At 36.2% G+C, this 17,453-nt stretch overlaps 2 protein-coding genes across 3 annotated transcripts; both read right to left on the bottom strand.

Moving 5' to 3' along the window:
* Positions 1-2,669: 2,669 nt before the first annotated feature.
* LOC113396153 (carotenoid isomerooxygenase-like) lies at positions 2,670-10,656 on the bottom strand. The gene is made up of 14 exons (XM_064216162.1): positions 10,493-10,656; positions 9,903-10,037; positions 9,567-9,678; positions 9,352-9,498; positions 8,709-8,819; positions 8,501-8,598; positions 8,221-8,301; positions 7,787-7,867; positions 7,318-7,442; positions 5,376-5,552; positions 4,985-5,141; positions 4,547-4,608; positions 3,449-3,547; positions 2,670-2,879 (listed from the first exon to the last, which is right to left on the bottom strand). The coding sequence occupies exons 2-14, from the start codon at positions 10,003-10,005 to the stop codon at positions 2,685-2,687; spliced, it is 1,548 nt and encodes a 515-aa protein (XP_064072232.1). The 5' UTR covers positions 10,006-10,037; positions 10,493-10,656; the 3' UTR covers positions 2,670-2,684.
* A 2,789-nt stretch (positions 10,657-13,445) lies between these two features.
* On the bottom strand, positions 13,446-17,407 carry LOC113402724 (malate dehydrogenase-like). 2 transcript variants are annotated; one of them, XM_064216037.1, is made up of 7 exons: positions 17,168-17,407; positions 16,743-16,946; positions 16,006-16,200; positions 15,464-15,661; positions 14,660-14,792; positions 14,223-14,397; positions 13,446-13,683 (listed from the first exon to the last, which is right to left on the bottom strand). In XM_064216037.1, the coding sequence occupies exons 1-7, from the start codon at positions 17,315-17,317 to the stop codon at positions 13,527-13,529; spliced, it is 1,212 nt and encodes a 403-aa protein (XP_064072107.1). In that variant the 5' UTR covers positions 17,318-17,407; the 3' UTR covers positions 13,446-13,526. The 2 variants fall into 2 exon arrangements, with proteins under 2 accessions (XP_064072107.1, XP_064072108.1); XM_064216038.1 differs by having other exon boundaries at positions 16,743-16,939.
* Between the last annotated feature and the right edge of the window lie 46 nt (positions 17,408-17,453).

The following is a 17,453-nucleotide window of genomic DNA, read 5'->3' as shown; positions in this document are numbered from 1 at the left end:
TTTCAAATAATAAGTAAATTGATATCGACAAACTCGATTTCTAAATGAAATAATTTATACTATACAAAATATAGGTGAGTTACTTGCAGTTTATAACGAAATGAAATTAAAACAATACCTGTCATAGGTTTCGAAAGTTCAATCTATATAATCTTTTATCGAATAATATTATGTATCAATCAAAGCGATTTGACAGGAGATTTGTTATCATGATAATTTATTTACTGAATTATTTTAATTATTGTAATTATTTTATTCGAGTAAAATCGAAGTGAGTGATGAGAACGACAATATTATGTCATACCGATCCGAACCATAAAAGTCGTTTGCTATCATATAATAAATATGGTTTTGAACGAGAATAAAATTATAACTGCAATTATCACCATATTGTCGAATATCAAGAGAACATCATTCTATGACTGTTTGACAAACTAATAGATGGGAAAATATTTGGTTAATATTATAATCAGTGGCGGACTAACTGGGGGGCGGAAGGGGCGGCTCGCCCCGGGCCTCCAGTCTTCAAATCGTCTCCAGATCAGTCTCCAGATCAAATCCTAAACAAGACTAATGATGTGCGTAGTATCTACATTAGTTCATCAAGATCAAAACGCTACACTCTACAGCCATCTAGACTTTTTACACATACACATAAATAAATATATATCATAAATAATCATAATATAATAAATAAACATAAACACTTATTTATACACACAAAACTACATTTTTTTAAAACTGGGGCCTCATTCAGCTTTGAAGCCCGGGCCTCCGACGGGCTTAGTCCGCCACTCATTACAATATTAATTCTTTAAACAACTTTCTAAATATTAAGAAAAAGATTAGCTAATACTGTGCATTACCTCTTCTAAATCTATCATAACACTATGACAAAGATAACGGTAGTAAGATTTTACTTTATGGCAGGGCTTTGTGCGAGCCCGTCACCCAGACGGGTACGCCTACGACGCATATATTCTACCGGCAAACAGCTTACTTAGTATTGTTTTGTTCCGGGTTCAAATGTGAGTAAGCCAGTGTAACTACAGGCATAAGGGACATAACGTCTCAGTTCCCATGGTTGGTGGCGCATTAGGTAAAATTTCTTACAGCGCCATTGTCCATGGGCAATGGAGACCAGTCATCATCGCGGGACCCATTAGCTCGTCCGCTGACATTAGATTTTTGAATTGTTTTTGGTTCGTTGTAACGGCTTCCAGAAATTACTATGTGTATGAATAAAGATCATTGGGTTTTTAGATAAAACGACTTTTGCTTTTTTTAAAAGAGAACTCTAGCTTGTATTAACGGACTTTGGTCGTGACTATGATCGATCTATCTGTGATCGATAAATATTACAATATCGAGGGTTCGCGCGCTATTTGTATTAATCGACTATATTGAGCTGTATTATATTTGTACATATTCGGAATCGCCAAATTTTTCTACGTCACTTGAGGTCGGTATCTAAGCACTTTTGTCGCTTAAATCATCAATTAGGTAGGTATAGTTGGAGTGTGATAGGATTGATGTGACGCAAATTTTATACAATTTTAGAAAAGATGAACTTCATACAGATTTTGTGATTTTGACTTAAGCTGTTTTTCCTGGCATAAATTACGTAAAATAGGGCGTTTGAATGTTTATGCCTGAGTCTGAAATCCATAATTAATGTCGCTTAAACCCCATCCCTAATAACGTGACGAGAAACGAGATAAACGTTGTCATTGCAAAAAAAAAACATATATTAACAGCTATCCACGTAATCAAAAGTTTACCGTCGGAAGTCACCTTGTAAGAGTCACTCTAAATATCGATTTCAAAGTGAAAGATTGCGAATCATATGGTCTATTGTGCAACCTACAATATTCCAAGCTGATCAAGTACTGTTCCGAATAAAATTAATTGAAACTTCGAAATCAATTCACTACTATAGAATACGAGGTAGTATTGATCAAAAAAATCTTCTAATCTTCAAAAGTTCTTCTACTATGACATAAAATTTCCGTAGAACCATGTTCTTCATGTATTGTATATCACGCTCGGCAGAGAGGGGTTTCCGGCAATAATGGCCGCCATGAAATACCCCAGTATCCCTATGTGGCTCACTCCACTAAAGTAAAGACGCACGCGTCTTATATACTTTACTAATATTTGAGGTAAACAATAAAACACAATGCCTAAAAAAAATGAATAGCAAACACACGGTGCGACGAATAAGCGACCGCACTTATCTATTACTCAGTAGTCGTACGTAGAAGTCGTAAAATATAATTAGGTACATTTGAAATAAACAATAAGCCGAGATGGCCCAGTGATTAGAACGCGTGCATCTTAACCGATGATTTCGGGTTCAAACTCAGGCAGGCACCACTGAATTTTCATGTGCTTAATTTGTGTTTATAATTCATCTCGTGCTCGGCGGTGAAGGAAAACATCGTGAGGAAACCTACATGTGTGTAATTTCAACGAAATTCTGCCACATCTGTATTCCACCAACCCGCATTGGAGCAGCGTGGTGGAATATGCTCCATACCTTCTCCTCAACGGGAGAGGAGGCCTTAGCCCAGCAGTGGGAAATTTACAGACTGATTATGTTTTATGTTATGAAATAAACAAGTAACGTTGGCTAGTGTGTTTTATTAATTAAACATTGAACAGTATTATCTCTACATTTTTGGTTACAGTGTAAGTAATCGCTCATTCACGGCTTGCGGCAGGAACCAGCCGTGCAGACACTTGGGCGCGGGCGAGGGCGTGCGGAAGTACGCGCGCGCCCGCTCCCGCAGCTCGCGCGCGTCCAGCAGCAGCAGGCACACCTCGCACTCGTCCGCGCCCGACACCAGCGCGCTCAGCACCACGCCCTCGTCTTCCTCCTGCAGTAGCTACGCTTTAGTTCAACGTCTTTCCTCTTCGTTTAGAATATATCAATTGGTAAACAGTAGTAAAATTGTCTGTGTCGAAATCACATCTCTGATTAGGTTAGTCGTCTATGATATGACGTGAGGTCTGAGCCGCAGGACATACTAATAATAATTAGCATACGAGTATAATATGCTTAGTAGTTAAACATAAAAGTCATAATAATACACACTTAGATGTGTGTATTTCTGGTTTCTGGATACTTTCATATCATTTTGTACATTTATTTTGGAGGTGATATCTATAATTAGTTTTTCAAATGCAATGTAAAAAATGTTTAAACGAATATTTAATTGCAATATGTTTCCTAGTTTAACTCACTTGAAAATCTAATTACTGGTGAGCATGTTTACTTACAAAAAAGCATCGTACACCAGGAATATATCAAATGTTAAGCCACGACTGTATATAAAAGTTAAAATTGTTTTATATATCATTTTTTTTTTTTTTAAATAGGTCGATCGATGGGTAAATGTGCTACCTGATGGTATTAGATCACCAACTGGTCACTAGCATTCAATACCTTAGCCTGAGGACTGGGGACAAAAATTGGTTCACTGGGGTAGCAGTCTTTGTCCCACCACGACTTCGTTTCGCCTGTCACTGTATCCACCTTGATAATCTAGAATATTAAAACAAAAATTAAATATTTCTTTTGCCTTGTAACAACTCATCTTAGTCCGTGTCATAAAATGGTAGTAACAATTGCTCAATACTTATAGAAGAGAATGGCTGATGATTTAGATTTTAGTCGATGTGGGGCACACGTGCGGTATCTCTTCCGTAATAGGTATGACGGCGCATGATGCGCCATCTTGTTTATTCATACTGGTTGGAAAAGAGTGTCAATGGGAGTTAAACGGCGCTCTAGTGAAGCGTCGCGTCGATGGTAGCGAGGCGGCCATCTTGGATCGACAGTTACATTCAAGATTTCCCGCGCACCACGTTTGCGACGAATCGCTAATTTCCAACATTATCTTTATTCTTTTGTAATAGATTCAGTGATTTATGTGTGTTTGTGTATATGATTTATTAACGAATCGATATTGATGACTATTGTGAATTTATCCGTGTAATTGATTTGTTTAATTAAAAACTTACTGAATTTGTGAATCGTTCAAATATAAAATCGTTTGAATATACGACCACTTATCTTAAATAATCCTGATATTCCAAATAAAATGTCTACAGGTACATAGAATTAACAATGTCTTATTTAATTAATTATATGTATCTCTTTTTATTTAACAAAAACTAACTGCATAATATGTGAGGGTGTTAATGGATTTTTTTCTTGTTTTAATTCACGGTAAGTTTGGAATAAAACCTAAAAAATGACACCAAACACTCATTCGATGCTTTCCCGTAAGAAATAATTATTTAAATCTCATAAAAACGATTGCAATTGTGAAATAAGCATTTGGCCAAGATTCCGTGCCGATGAGTGTATTTTACACTGCGTGTTTTCCGACATACAAAGCCTAGTAGAGTTTCCACTGATGATACTAAATATGAAAGGGAATTTGAAATTAATATGAAACTAAATGAAATATATGAAACTAAAATGAAAACAAATCAAAGTAAACGCAACGCAGGACAACGCCTGTAACTTATATCTTACCGATCCAGGATTTTCAGCGTCCACATCGGAACTGATGGCATAGAAATATCTATATGCTCGGCCTAAAAAATAATAAATATCCTTTTGAATTATAATTATTAGTACCAGGTGTTATTCGAAGGCAAACAGGTTGAGAAGCCATTGAGTAGAAAGCCTCCTAATATAATTTATTATATAATATAAATTAGTGGATTTTGTTATTTTTCTCAAGTTAAAATTCAGTATAATTTGTGAAAATTATTTATGAATACTCCTAATTTTTGAAATACTTACATGTTCCGAAAAACTTGTGTCCGTCGCCATGCCGAGACAGTAATCATGTGAGAGAGAAGACTGAACCGAGCCAACTTGAACTAGGTTACTTTACTTTCAACTATTATTATGAATGCGAATTTAATCGGATTATAAGACGCTGTTTTATTTAATGAAACCTCATACCATTATGCAAATCGTAGTGTATTCTAGGGGTTTCGCAACCTAGATCCGCCAGCAGCTTAGGTTCCACTCTAGTCAGCGGAGGGGCGGCCAGGCTCATCTCGAGACGCTTAGGTCTTCCGCGAAACCATTCAGCGTAATCAGCATTACTTTGCATTGACTAAAAGTTTTATACATTTTAAATTCTTTAAAATTAAAGAAATTTAAAGAGATATTACAAGAAATTAAATAATAAGTTAAACGTAATTAAAAATATACTTGATGCGTGTAGTAAGATTAAAGCTAAGCAATGAGCAATTTGTTTCTTACAAGGTGTTGACAAAAATATTATGGGGTAAAATTCGGAACAATTAGTAGGTATTTCAATTAAACGTTTACTTTTTTAAGTACTCACTTCAATAGCATGAATATACATCGCGTCTATAACTTTAGCGTCTTTGTAGGCGCAGACGTCGACCACAACGTTACCATCTCTCTCAAAACAATTTATTATATGCAGGAAAAACAGCGTCTCCGTTCGATACCTTCTTTCTTCCTTGCCGCTTTTCCTACCTAATAATACAATGTGAGTCTGAAAGTACATTAATTTTATATATTTATTTGTTTATTACTGCTAAGGCATACTTCAGTAACTGCTATACTTTTACGCTGTGACCAAAAATTTGCGTTTTAATCGATTTTAACGATTATTCGATTAGACATAATTTATTCCAAATTGTATTTATTTATTTCTCGATCTTGATCCACACTCGAGGATAATTAATATCGAGATTCGCTTTTTAAACATTTCAATATTAACAGTTATATAATTAGGCATATGGTTAAACGTCGTGTTTACAATAACTTTAAATATAGCAAACATGTTGCACGATACACGATGCCGCCAACAATTCTGTTAAGTCGTCAAAGCTCCTTAATTTCCTTCAACGTCTCGAAAAAAAATAAAAGGTCATATAGAGTAGCTCTATTTTGTTTTAATGGATTAAAAAATAGAAATTATACATAACCCGAGCTCTCCGTGGCACTATCCAACTCTACCGCAAACAACATCATCTATGTATATCTATATCATGATATTCTTCTAGAAAAACTTAAATATTATGGAATCAAGGACCCCGCATTGAAATTCATTTACCTACCTACCTACCTTAATGAAAGAGTTTTGAAGGTTGTTATTAAGGGTAAAAATGGCGCTCTGGCGCGAATGGGTGTATCACAGGGTTCAATTTTAGTACCTCTGCTGTTTTTAATATATGTAAATAATTTGCCTTATTTTGTAAATAAGACTTGCGGCAATGTACTGTTTGCAGATGATGCAGCTTGTTTTTAAACTCTACACAAAAATTAATAACTATGACGTTGTAAGCAGTGCTCTGTCACGGGTTCTTGGTTGGTTTTACATAAATAATTTGGTCCTAAATGCAAAAAAGACTAAATGTATTATGTTTTCCTTGCCACATGTCAAGTCAAACTCTTCTGCGGTTTGTTTGAATAATGAAAGACCTGAGTTTGTTGTGTCGACGGTCTTTCTAGGGACAACACTTGACTCCAAACTTCAGTGGGGCACCCATTTGTATGCCCTAGCAGGGAAACTAAGTAGTGCCATTTATGCAATAAAAACAATTCGTAAACTCACGGACATAAGTACTGGGAGACTAGTTTATTTTAGTAAATTTCATAGTCTTATTTTATATGGAATGTTGTTTTGGGGTAATGCAGCAGATATAAAATAGTATTTATTCTGCAGAAAAGAGCTATCTGAACTATTTACAATATTAGCTCTAGGACATCATTACACTAAAAGAGGAAAAAAAAAATTAAAGAAATAGGTGTGTTAACGGTTGCTTCACAATATATTTATGATAATATAAAGTTTATAAAGAAGAATATACAAAAATATTCCATAAAAGCTAATATACATAATATTAATACAAGAAATAAGAATAAACTTGTAACCCCTACTTTCCGTTTGCATAAGGTACAGACAACGTTTTTGGGCAATGGTATACGCGTATATAATAAGATACCGGAAACGCCTGGATTTAGGCTCGAGTTCCATCACATGACACTAATTATTGTGAAAAACAGCATTGTAAATCTTAAGTTTTTTAAAAAGAGCAACTATGCGAGTTTCTTGCTGTTTCTCCTCACTGGAGGCTGCTTTCCGAAACGGTGGTAGTGTTTAAATATTGACGATTTAACAACGCTTCATTGTGAAATAAAATTGATTTGATTTGATATAAGATTGTGTAAATCAGCTGGCGGCAAGGCGTTAGGTTATAAATGTCCGACGCGATCGTATTGTTACTTATATATTTATGTCGCACTCGTCTCACCTCTTGTTCCGGATACCAGTGCAGACTCGAAGAAAGAGGCTGGTTCGTTAATTGACCCTTTACTAGACCAACGAGAGACACTGACAACGGTTGCTCCAGTATCACGAAGTAATTCTCCGTGACTCCTAATAAATATGTTATTAAGGTTTCAATTGCTTAGACGTTATAACTTATGCAATTCTTTGTTATGAACAACGCTTACTTACGAAGTATATTTCACGCAGCTCATACTTTGATAAATGAAAAAGTAGCATCCTGTTAATATCAAACCACTCCGCTCAAGTCAAATCTCTGCTATATCATTTACGAAGTTGCATGATCTTTGAGCGTTCCCGAAAAACTCGTAATCGTAAACTTGGTTTGACTATTAATTGACTATACTTTAGCATATGCCGGTAGTCGCTTTAGACATCTGATCTATTTTTGTTCTTAGACTATGGGTTTTGTTTCATACTGCATGTATACATACCGAACGTGTGCATGTATGCCGGATTCATCGACAAACGCGGCATCAAGCTGGCGACGATATGCGCTTCTGCGAACATATCTCCTAGAACCATTATAAATTATCTGATTCAGAATATTAAAAATCTGCTACTAATGTAATTAAAACATAAAAAGGAAACAATAAATAATTAAAAAATCTCACTCAGTTATTCAAAAATAAACATCAGAGAAAAAAATACAAAAGTATCAAACATACTATAAGTTTATTAGCATTTTACTGAGGGAGATTTAGAAATCATCATCTAAGAAGAACCGACGAAAGAAATCAGAGAAATATTACGCAGTTTCTCTCAATGAACGTTAAACCTCTTCTATTTAGAAATCTCCACAAAGATGCAACTCAATAAAACCAAAACAATTCTACAGATTATAATATACGTCAAAAAAATATCTTACCTTTTTCAGTGAAGGGAAATTTAACAACCACGTGTCGTAATCGACCTCGCACGACGGACATACCGACATTGTAAACATCACCTGAAATCGTTCATTTGCTATTTTTATTAGATAGTAGTAACTAGAAACAGCCTGTCTTCGTTTAAAGGCAAAGGCCTATTCTCTTGAGAAGACTCAGAGTGTAGTCCACCACGCAGGTTACTACCAGATAGGACAATCTGAATTATAAGACTTTTACTTTGACTACATACTTGGATTAAATTATATTTTAGCGCCTTACCGCTGGACGTGACATGAGGGTGGGAAGTGTGGTTGACAAGAGCTACACTTTCCGATAAATTTTTCCTTTCCATTGTATCAAGTGTTACAGGATCAATTCTGCACAGAATAAAATTCCCCTCTTAAAATATATGATAATTAATTTTAACAATAAAAATCCGAGCATTCTACTCGCTGCATATCCTGCCCATAGTCAACTTATACTTTACCTATGAATGACTGGTCCTTCCGTAAAGGCGTATATTTCATCTCCGAAGGGATAAAGTGAAATCATTGCATTATCTGAAATGGACTCTCCTGGCTTGAACAGTGCAGCGATCCTAAGAAATAAAAAAAAATCTTTAAAATAGTATTTTAATTAAATACAGACAGTTAACAGAAAAATAACATAGAATAAACGAGGTAACTTTAGATGCAACTACCTTAAAAATAATACCTTCGAAGGAAAGGCAACGTAAGCACAGTGATCGAAATGTTCAGCATCTGCAACCGTTCCACGCGCCGGAGCTTATGATACAAAATTCTCTTCACGAAAAGGAAGTGGTGAAAAAAATTCCTTCCCATTTAAATTTAGAGAAAACTAAGGCGTACTTTCGAGCGTAAAAGGGCTCTATTCAGTTAGTTTGGTCTTTGGTCTAATGTAGAAGTAAAATAAAAATAAAATAAAAAAGTTTTAGCTCGAAGATTTCGCTGGTATTCGACAATGCCTACGGCTTAACCTTGACGGTATGCCTAAACGCATTACCCAATGCTATAAAAGCAGTATAACATCCCGTACCTACATAACATAAAAAATTATAAATCATGGCATATGGAGGATTTCATGTTTAAGATATAATAACAAAGCACTACCTATGGAAAATAGTGTGACAAGGATCAGGCACAGCCGCGGTGCCGAACTCGGCGACCACGATGCGATTCGCGGCGTGATTCTTCTTATACGTGTTCGATTGTAGGAAGCGGCATTGATAGGTCACGTGACCGTGGTGAATGTAAAATCTGAAACAGGAGGAACAAGTTTTCAAATACAATAGTGCAGATCGCACATACGGTAACCATACGCTCACCTGTGCAGCAGAGCGGAACTGTCAAACAAATGCTGAAACCTCATGGAACCGACTTTAAGCGATCCGGGCCCGTTCCTCAGCAGAGTGCCTTGCAGCCACGATGGAAATTCTCCTGAAACATCAAACAGTATTTTGATGTTTTTGATGATGTTGTGATTGATGATGTTAAAGAAATAAAAATTGCAACGACTTGAATGTGAGAAACATTTGAAATTCAATCATATTTTATTTATGACGAATCATACAGATTTTTCACTTTTACACTTTCTTTTTACATACCACCGAGTAAAACTCGGTACTTGGTGCTTCAGTCGAGCAGCTTTTGTCTATATTTACCAGTAATCACACCGTCGAGAGGATCAGTCACTTCCACCTCGCAGGATCTCAACCAGACGTTGCTGTCACAGTTTGGATAAAACTCCGTTTTGTATTCCGTCATCGTGTGACTAAATTATTTGCATAACGGTTATACTGCAAACACAATTATTTATTTTTTATATTTTCCGATTTTCGGATAAGACATTTTAAAAATACTATAATTCGAAGTCTTCTCTGGATTAAATAAAAGCCATTCTAGACTTAGCATCACAAAACTTTACTGAATAAGATTTCTAATCCCCCACAATATTCGTACGAGTAATTAAGAATTCAGATTTCTTAACCATAAATTACGAGCACTTAAATAAACAAAAATTTGAATTTATTTTGGATCCACTCAATTTTAAAAGTTCACTTAAAACAATGGTCACTACCGCGGTACATACAATGAAGATAAAAAATAAACTGAATAACTGGAAATGTTATCGTTATTTAGAAAACAATTACAAACCAAATACAATAATTAAAACTTGACACCACACTTAGTAACATTTATAAGCTTCATAAATAAATGTTTAATAAAATTCACCCTCACAGCGTTAACTCACCTTTGATTAAGACAATTCCGAAAATCGCATACATTGTCAAATCCTATTTATATTTCCAAATTAATTGTTGATTTTATATCAGAAAAGAATTCCCGGCTAGCTATTGCTACATGGAGGAATATATTTCAAACTTCTAAACATGTGAACAGCGCAAATTCGACTGAAATAAGAGACTTCAGGGGCTACGAACATCACCCCCCGCGACCTTCAACAAGGCTAAACTTTACGTCGAAATATGAGCGGGAACGTCGCCTACGATTCAATGAGCGAGTTTTGTTTGAAGCGATTTAATGAAACGGTGGTAGAGTTGTAAAGTATACCTGAATAAAATACATTGGATTTGGATTCATATTTAATTTGACATATGATAGAACGCTAGGACTCTAGTCACACCAAAACCTGGAGTCAAGAGAATGTTAGCTGAAAGTATGTTAATGTTTATTGTAAAATAAAATACATTAAGATATATTGCCTTAAGCTCGAACGCGTCACTAAAGTTAACAATTTGCTGGAGTTTTTCCTGTAGGTATTAAACTTTAACTAATCTCTACAACATAACTTTATCGAACTCCGCTCACACTGTCACTGCGCCCTAAACCCGTGCCTTGTGTCAATTAAACACGTGCATAAAAAAATATTTTCCACGTTGTATATAAACAAAAATATCCATTAGAGATATTACAAATACACGGTGGAAAATAATAACCGATTATATAAACTCATGGTTCTTTAATTTCATTAACTAGTATTATATTCAATATTATATTCAGGTACATGTTTGTTATTTCTTGACTTTGTAATTCTATGAAATTTATTCACTACACTTTCTTAATTGGCACAAATAATTTTATAATATCTTTTTAAATATCCTTTGAAACAAATAATCTGATTTTTCGGAACAATTTAACTAAAATGCGCACTCGCAGTAGAAGAAGTTAGGAAAGGTTACATAGCCATTGGTCGAAGTTTGCGTCATTACAATGAACTTTATTAATTGACAGTCGTCATTGCGAATTATTATCTCATTAAACTACTATTAGTCCATTAAGTCAAGGTTTCAACTTCATTCGAGCGAGGGTAACCTAACAGCCGGTTTCCCAGGAGTCAGGACACGTCCTTCAAAATCTTAAGATAATAAAATTCTGTCAATTATTTCAGTTTGAACAATGTCTATGAGCACAATGTGGATACCTGTGCTGAATTGTAATTAAATTATGGTTTAATAAAAAAAACCAACATAATATAATACTTTGATGTTGATTTCATATTAAAATGCTCGCGATCAATAGTTGGGTACTGCTACATGGGATCGGACTGTTTCAATGTCCTGCGCGTCAACTGGCCTTAGGTAGTAATATTTTATTCGTTTATTAATAGTTTTTTATAGATGTAATAAAATAGGTACAGGAGACAAAAATGTTTACGTTTCGTAGATACTTTTGAATTGTACACATCCTACTGAGCTTTCTGATACTTGAAATAATTTCGTTCGTTCAGAGATCCAATGGTTTTGTACATTAAATTATTTGGGTATAGTTTTTCTAGTCAATCGGTTATTACGTATTATTCAACTGCGTGCCGACGATGTCACCGTGACCGTTGAATATATAATGTAAACCAAATAGCTTTCGTAGTATATGAGAGACACGATTAGTAGTATCGCATGTCATTTATAAAATACAAACATACATTCTCGTAACTTCCTATGTTATGAAGATTCTATTTCTATTGGATCAACCTAAGCAAATTTCGCTATCCAAAAAAATAATATTTATACAAGTCTGTTTATAAAACATGAACGACCTAAGAAGCTAATTATAGCTTTACTTATATGTCAATATGTTACAACATAAAACCGAAGTACCGCCCATTACATACCTGTCATCTACATGTGTAGTGTACTACAAGTGAACTTCGAGTTACGATGACGTGTCGCCGGGCATCACAAGCCACAAGTCGTGTGGTCGCTGCCTAAAAACTTTTTAAAACAGTGTGGTTAAATATTTAATAATGAGAAGGCAAAGGTATCTCACTTTTAATTAGTGAAATGTAGCTCGGCAAAGGTAAAATAAAAAATAAACCTACGATATTACATTCCTCCATTGTTTAAATCAATGCTCTAAGTATGGGATGCTCCTGACATTGGAACGAGGAAGGGCGGGACCGACGTAATACAAGCCATTAGCAGTAGCGTCACGCGTTCCACCGACTTGTTCATTCGTGAATCGAAAATTGTCGTAAGGTTTTTAATGGGAGAAGTATAAAAATTATATTTCTCGAATAATATTTATCGTCGACGTGAAAAGAAAATCAAACTTTTTATTAGAAAATATATTATTTGCAAGGAAAAGGTGTCTACCATACGTCACCAAGATCAGGTACAAATACTAGTATACATTTAGATGAATGTTTAATATCTGACGAATTAAAGCATGTAACAATTTAAAAAAAAATCTAAACCAAGTATATTAAAGCTTACAAAATATTTGCTCGAGTTGAATAGAATTAATAAAACGCCGACCGCTCAACACCTGAGGAAACGTAATCCGTTGAGGATAATCCAGGCGCAGTAACCGCCGCGTCCTCCACCAGCGGCGGACAAGGTCACGCGGCAAGTTCAATATGCACTTATATGAATCAAACCTGCCTACGTACATACGTATGTAGGTACGAGTAGCCGCCTAAACTACGTAACCGTCCTTTACTTGACGACATTTATACATTAAAAGTTTTTTTTAAGCAATGTCAGCTTCTTCTTCGATCCCTTTTCTTAATAGTAGTTCTTCTAAATAAGAGTCTGGTTTTGAGCTACTTGATACACTATTATTATGAATATGAATATGCCATGTGTGAAATGTCCTTACTCCTTACTGATTCTTATAAAGAAATAAATTTACAAATCCTCAGTACAACGACGCTAATTAGTCTTAGTTGAAATAAAAATCAATATCTAATTATAAATAAATTTATTGGCACAGATCTTATTAACAGAACAGATTTTATAAACGAGAGAATTACTGTGAAGTGGGGGTATTCATTTAGTTTTTCGTCTTTTTTCGCTTTCATAGCAGGGTCTGCAGGTTTGGCACGGGGGACACACGCAGCAGGGACAGATCTTATCTGGATGGAGGCAGTACTCCTCGCCGATGGCGTGGCATCGACCAAGATTCAACATGTCTTCTAGATCACATCTGTAATTATCAACATCAAACTATTAAAGGAATCAACGTATTGATCACAAATAATAAATTACGGTACACGCCCCCTTTTTAACCGTCGGAGTGTTTCTAGGTCCTACTTTCGGTTACGGATACTATTCTATTTGTAGTATTATGCATCTGGTAATAATAAATACTATATCTTATACGACAGACAATCAGCGGTTCGACGTGCTCATTACGAACCCATAATTTTATCGACTGAAGCTGTGGCTCTTGTCAAAGTCCAGCTACTGGTGACGTTTCAGCTTGATATTAATCAATAAGGCGATGCACCTACATTTTGGACTATAAGTTGTTCCACCTTTATTGATTAATAACATGACTTCAAACGTGTCGTTGAATTGTAGGCGATTCCACGACGGACGACGGTGCGTTGCACCTCCATTTCTAAAGTTACCCACAGTGGGTCAAACTTACATGACAACCGTTAACACAAATTCAAGACCGATGAGACCGCGGAGCCCGGCTAGTATGCACAATTTACAATTTCGATCAGCAGGTACATTTACTTGCTATCCTCTAATATTCTAGTTTCGGTTTGATTGAGGCTGGGCACGGCATACTCAACCACGCCGCCCTTGCTGATGGTGACCGGCGTAGCGCAAATGCTCATGTTGTAACACTTTTCTGGGTGGGCTTGTTCGACGAGCGCGCTGTCTATGAACGTCGGTTTTTCAAATAAGCCTGTAGGAAAAATCCTTAAATATTACTAATGTAAATACATATCGAGCGAGCCGCATGATGGGTGGACGCCTTCCCTGGCGGCGCAGGGGCTGCGAAGCGCATGTAATATCACCAGCCTTCGCCGTTTGTATTGCGAGAAGTATATGTAAGTATATCCAGTCCTTATATCGGTGATGTAACATTCTTAGAAATATCGATCGAATTACATCGAGTATCGGTTTAAAATATAATAGATAAATCGTAAGAAGAAGCAAAGTCCAACCTTTCATTATATTAATGACGAATCTGGCCGTTGAAAATCCCAACGACAAATGTCCCTGTTCGTTATTGCATTTGACCTTGCAGATGATGTCGTCCGCCTCTCGCACCAACCTCGTGAGGCAATCTACCTGAGTCTGAATATGTAATACGAGTTAAAAAATCTGCCTACTATAAACTATTAATGTTTCTTTTTTATCATAAATACAATAATGACGTCAAACATGTTTGACTGGTTCGGAGTGTAGATTCTCCCGAGAAGACCCGGCAAGAGATTCAATAGCTCGTTTTTCAAGAAATACATTGCAAGCCAATCAAGAAATGCCTAAATGAACACGCTCTTCATTATCTCATTACGGTCTAAACGTCATCCGTGTTCTTATCCAATTAATTTCATTGCCAAGGTATGTAATGGTTGACATTGAATTTCGATGCGAGTGGGCCGCAAGGGAAACCACTTCGTTTGGTATCTATTAACCTTAATAGTAATTCCCCTAAGGTTCGTAAATAATGAATTTTCCCGAATTATATAACTGAAATATATGTATAGGTATCTAATAATAATTAGTATTAGGCATTTTTTTACAATTCTAGAATTATTTCATTATAAAAAAAGTATTTTGTCTGAGATCTTATCTGTTTCAATTGGATTATTTATTTGTCCCTATCGTATAAATTATATTGCCTACAAGTAAATTGTTATAATATATTAATTCAAATTCAATTGTAACTTTCGTGTTACCTGCTCTGCACACGGACGACAATATTTGAAGGAATTGTACCTAATAGAGACAGATTTAAACATAACCTGAGGGAAATTTCCAGCTTTAGCAGCAGAGAACACGGGCACCCTTGTGCATCGTCCCGTGCCGCATACGACAGGGGTGTGACTCTTTGAAGGATCGGATCCCGTGATTGAGCAGAACAGCTGGTTCGCCCGCATTGAGTTGATTGCGTTCACGCCTAGAACTTTGCGTTTATTATAGGTGCGCGCTAACTGCAAAGTCTGAAACACATGACACTTCATACCTCAAACTATTTTTTGTCCTGTCTCCGATATTAATAATATAACTCTTTTTGTGATAGGTGGCAAACGGGCGGGAGGCTCACCCGATGGAAAGGGACTACCACCGCCTGTGGACATCTGCAACACCAGGGAGCTTGCAGATGCGTTGCCGGCCTTTAAGAAAGGTGTAGGCTCTTTTTTTGAAGGTTCCCAAGTCGTATCGGTTCAGAAAAACCCACGGGATTGTACCGCTGTCTCATTTTGGTATTCGCTTTTATGTTTTATCATTTCAAGTAGAGATCGATTTGGTAATATATAACCTATTAACATAATGAAATACTAACGTGGATGCAAAGGGCGAAGTTACAATCAACCGGCGGAGTCTGTATGGCGATTATAGCGTGGGGACAGAACTGCGCGCAGGCGATACTGACCGTGCGCACAAGTTGCATGTTCTCGAAGAATAGTTCTCTGTCACTAATATCGCAGCAAGGAGGCAACACGTAGTGTCCACCGCAGATGAGAACTACGTCCGCATCCTTTTAAATGACACAAGGCATGTCATCGTTTATATTAAGAAAAATCCTGTACATGTCCCATTGCTGGGCTAAACCTACATCTTATTTTAAGGAAATGTTTTCTCTTACAGTACGGATCGATGGATTGGCAGGTACTATGTTATGATTTTTATTAGACAAAATATACCGGTTTCCTAACCATGTTTTCTGTCACAAAACGCAATATAAACAAAGAAATGAAATATAGCTCAGTGGTGCTCGCCCGGCTGCGGCCATCTCGGCTCTTATACTGCTTTTATTGATCATTATTATTATTTACTAATTCCTTCTTATATTGAAAATTGTGAACATTTAAGACAAGAAAACCCGATTTGGCTTTGCTTTGAAATTGTTATTTTCAATATACTTATATAGATGTGGTTCATTAACAAAACATACTTCTCTGAAAATCATAAATTATTTCGTTCAAAATGTACCTTCGTATCTATAGTAGAAACGTACCATGAGTAACTGTTACTAGATAATAAGAAAAAATATGTCACCAAAAGTTGATTTAACATTACATAAAGAGCATTTCGTAAATACACTCTTCCTTGGTAGGCCTCCACTTCCGTGCTCGTGTCCATGTGCGCCAAGTCGGTGGTCACGCCCAGCACTTTATGCTCCGGCTCATCATCGTATAGAGCTAAGATCTTGATGACCTTTTGTTGTTTGAGAAAGAGTGAGGCGATGCGACCCACGTCGCTGCCGGCCCCGACTACTGTAACCTGTCGTTTGTTATTTATCCACCTGTTAGAACCTGTTATTTATCCACACACTACTAAGTGCTGTGATTACGGATTACTACGGGTTGATACATAATTATATATTGTGGTCAAATTTCACTCAACACGCGTAGATATCCTCACGATGTTTCGGCCACGGCCACTTTTTATTCAAATATTATGTAGTAGGTAATATATGTGTATATATCTAGATCCCCACAAACCTTTCTCGGAGGAAATCTTGGAACCGGGCAGAACTTCTCGCATTCGCGTTCCATCTGCGCTAAGACGTCCGACATCACGTAGTTCTGGTAAGTGGCTCTAGGCATCGCTTGGCAGTTTGGACGGATTTTATTTAAAATTTGACGGAACATTGTTATATTTTATTACTATTTCTTAAGGTTGAAAATGATTATTACGGATTATTTTATTTTGTTTTATTTTTGTAGCATTTTTAGACAAACATTTTGTTGATAGGACTTGGACAAGTTATGCCAAAAACATCTTACG

Source organism: Vanessa tameamea, chromosome 10 (assembly GCF_037043105.1).
Source record: "Vanessa tameamea isolate UH-Manoa-2023 chromosome 10, ilVanTame1 primary haplotype, whole genome shotgun sequence".
Taxonomy (NCBI): domain Eukaryota; kingdom Metazoa; phylum Arthropoda; class Insecta; order Lepidoptera; family Nymphalidae; genus Vanessa; species Vanessa tameamea.
This window is presented reverse-complemented; position numbering and strand designations above follow the sequence as displayed.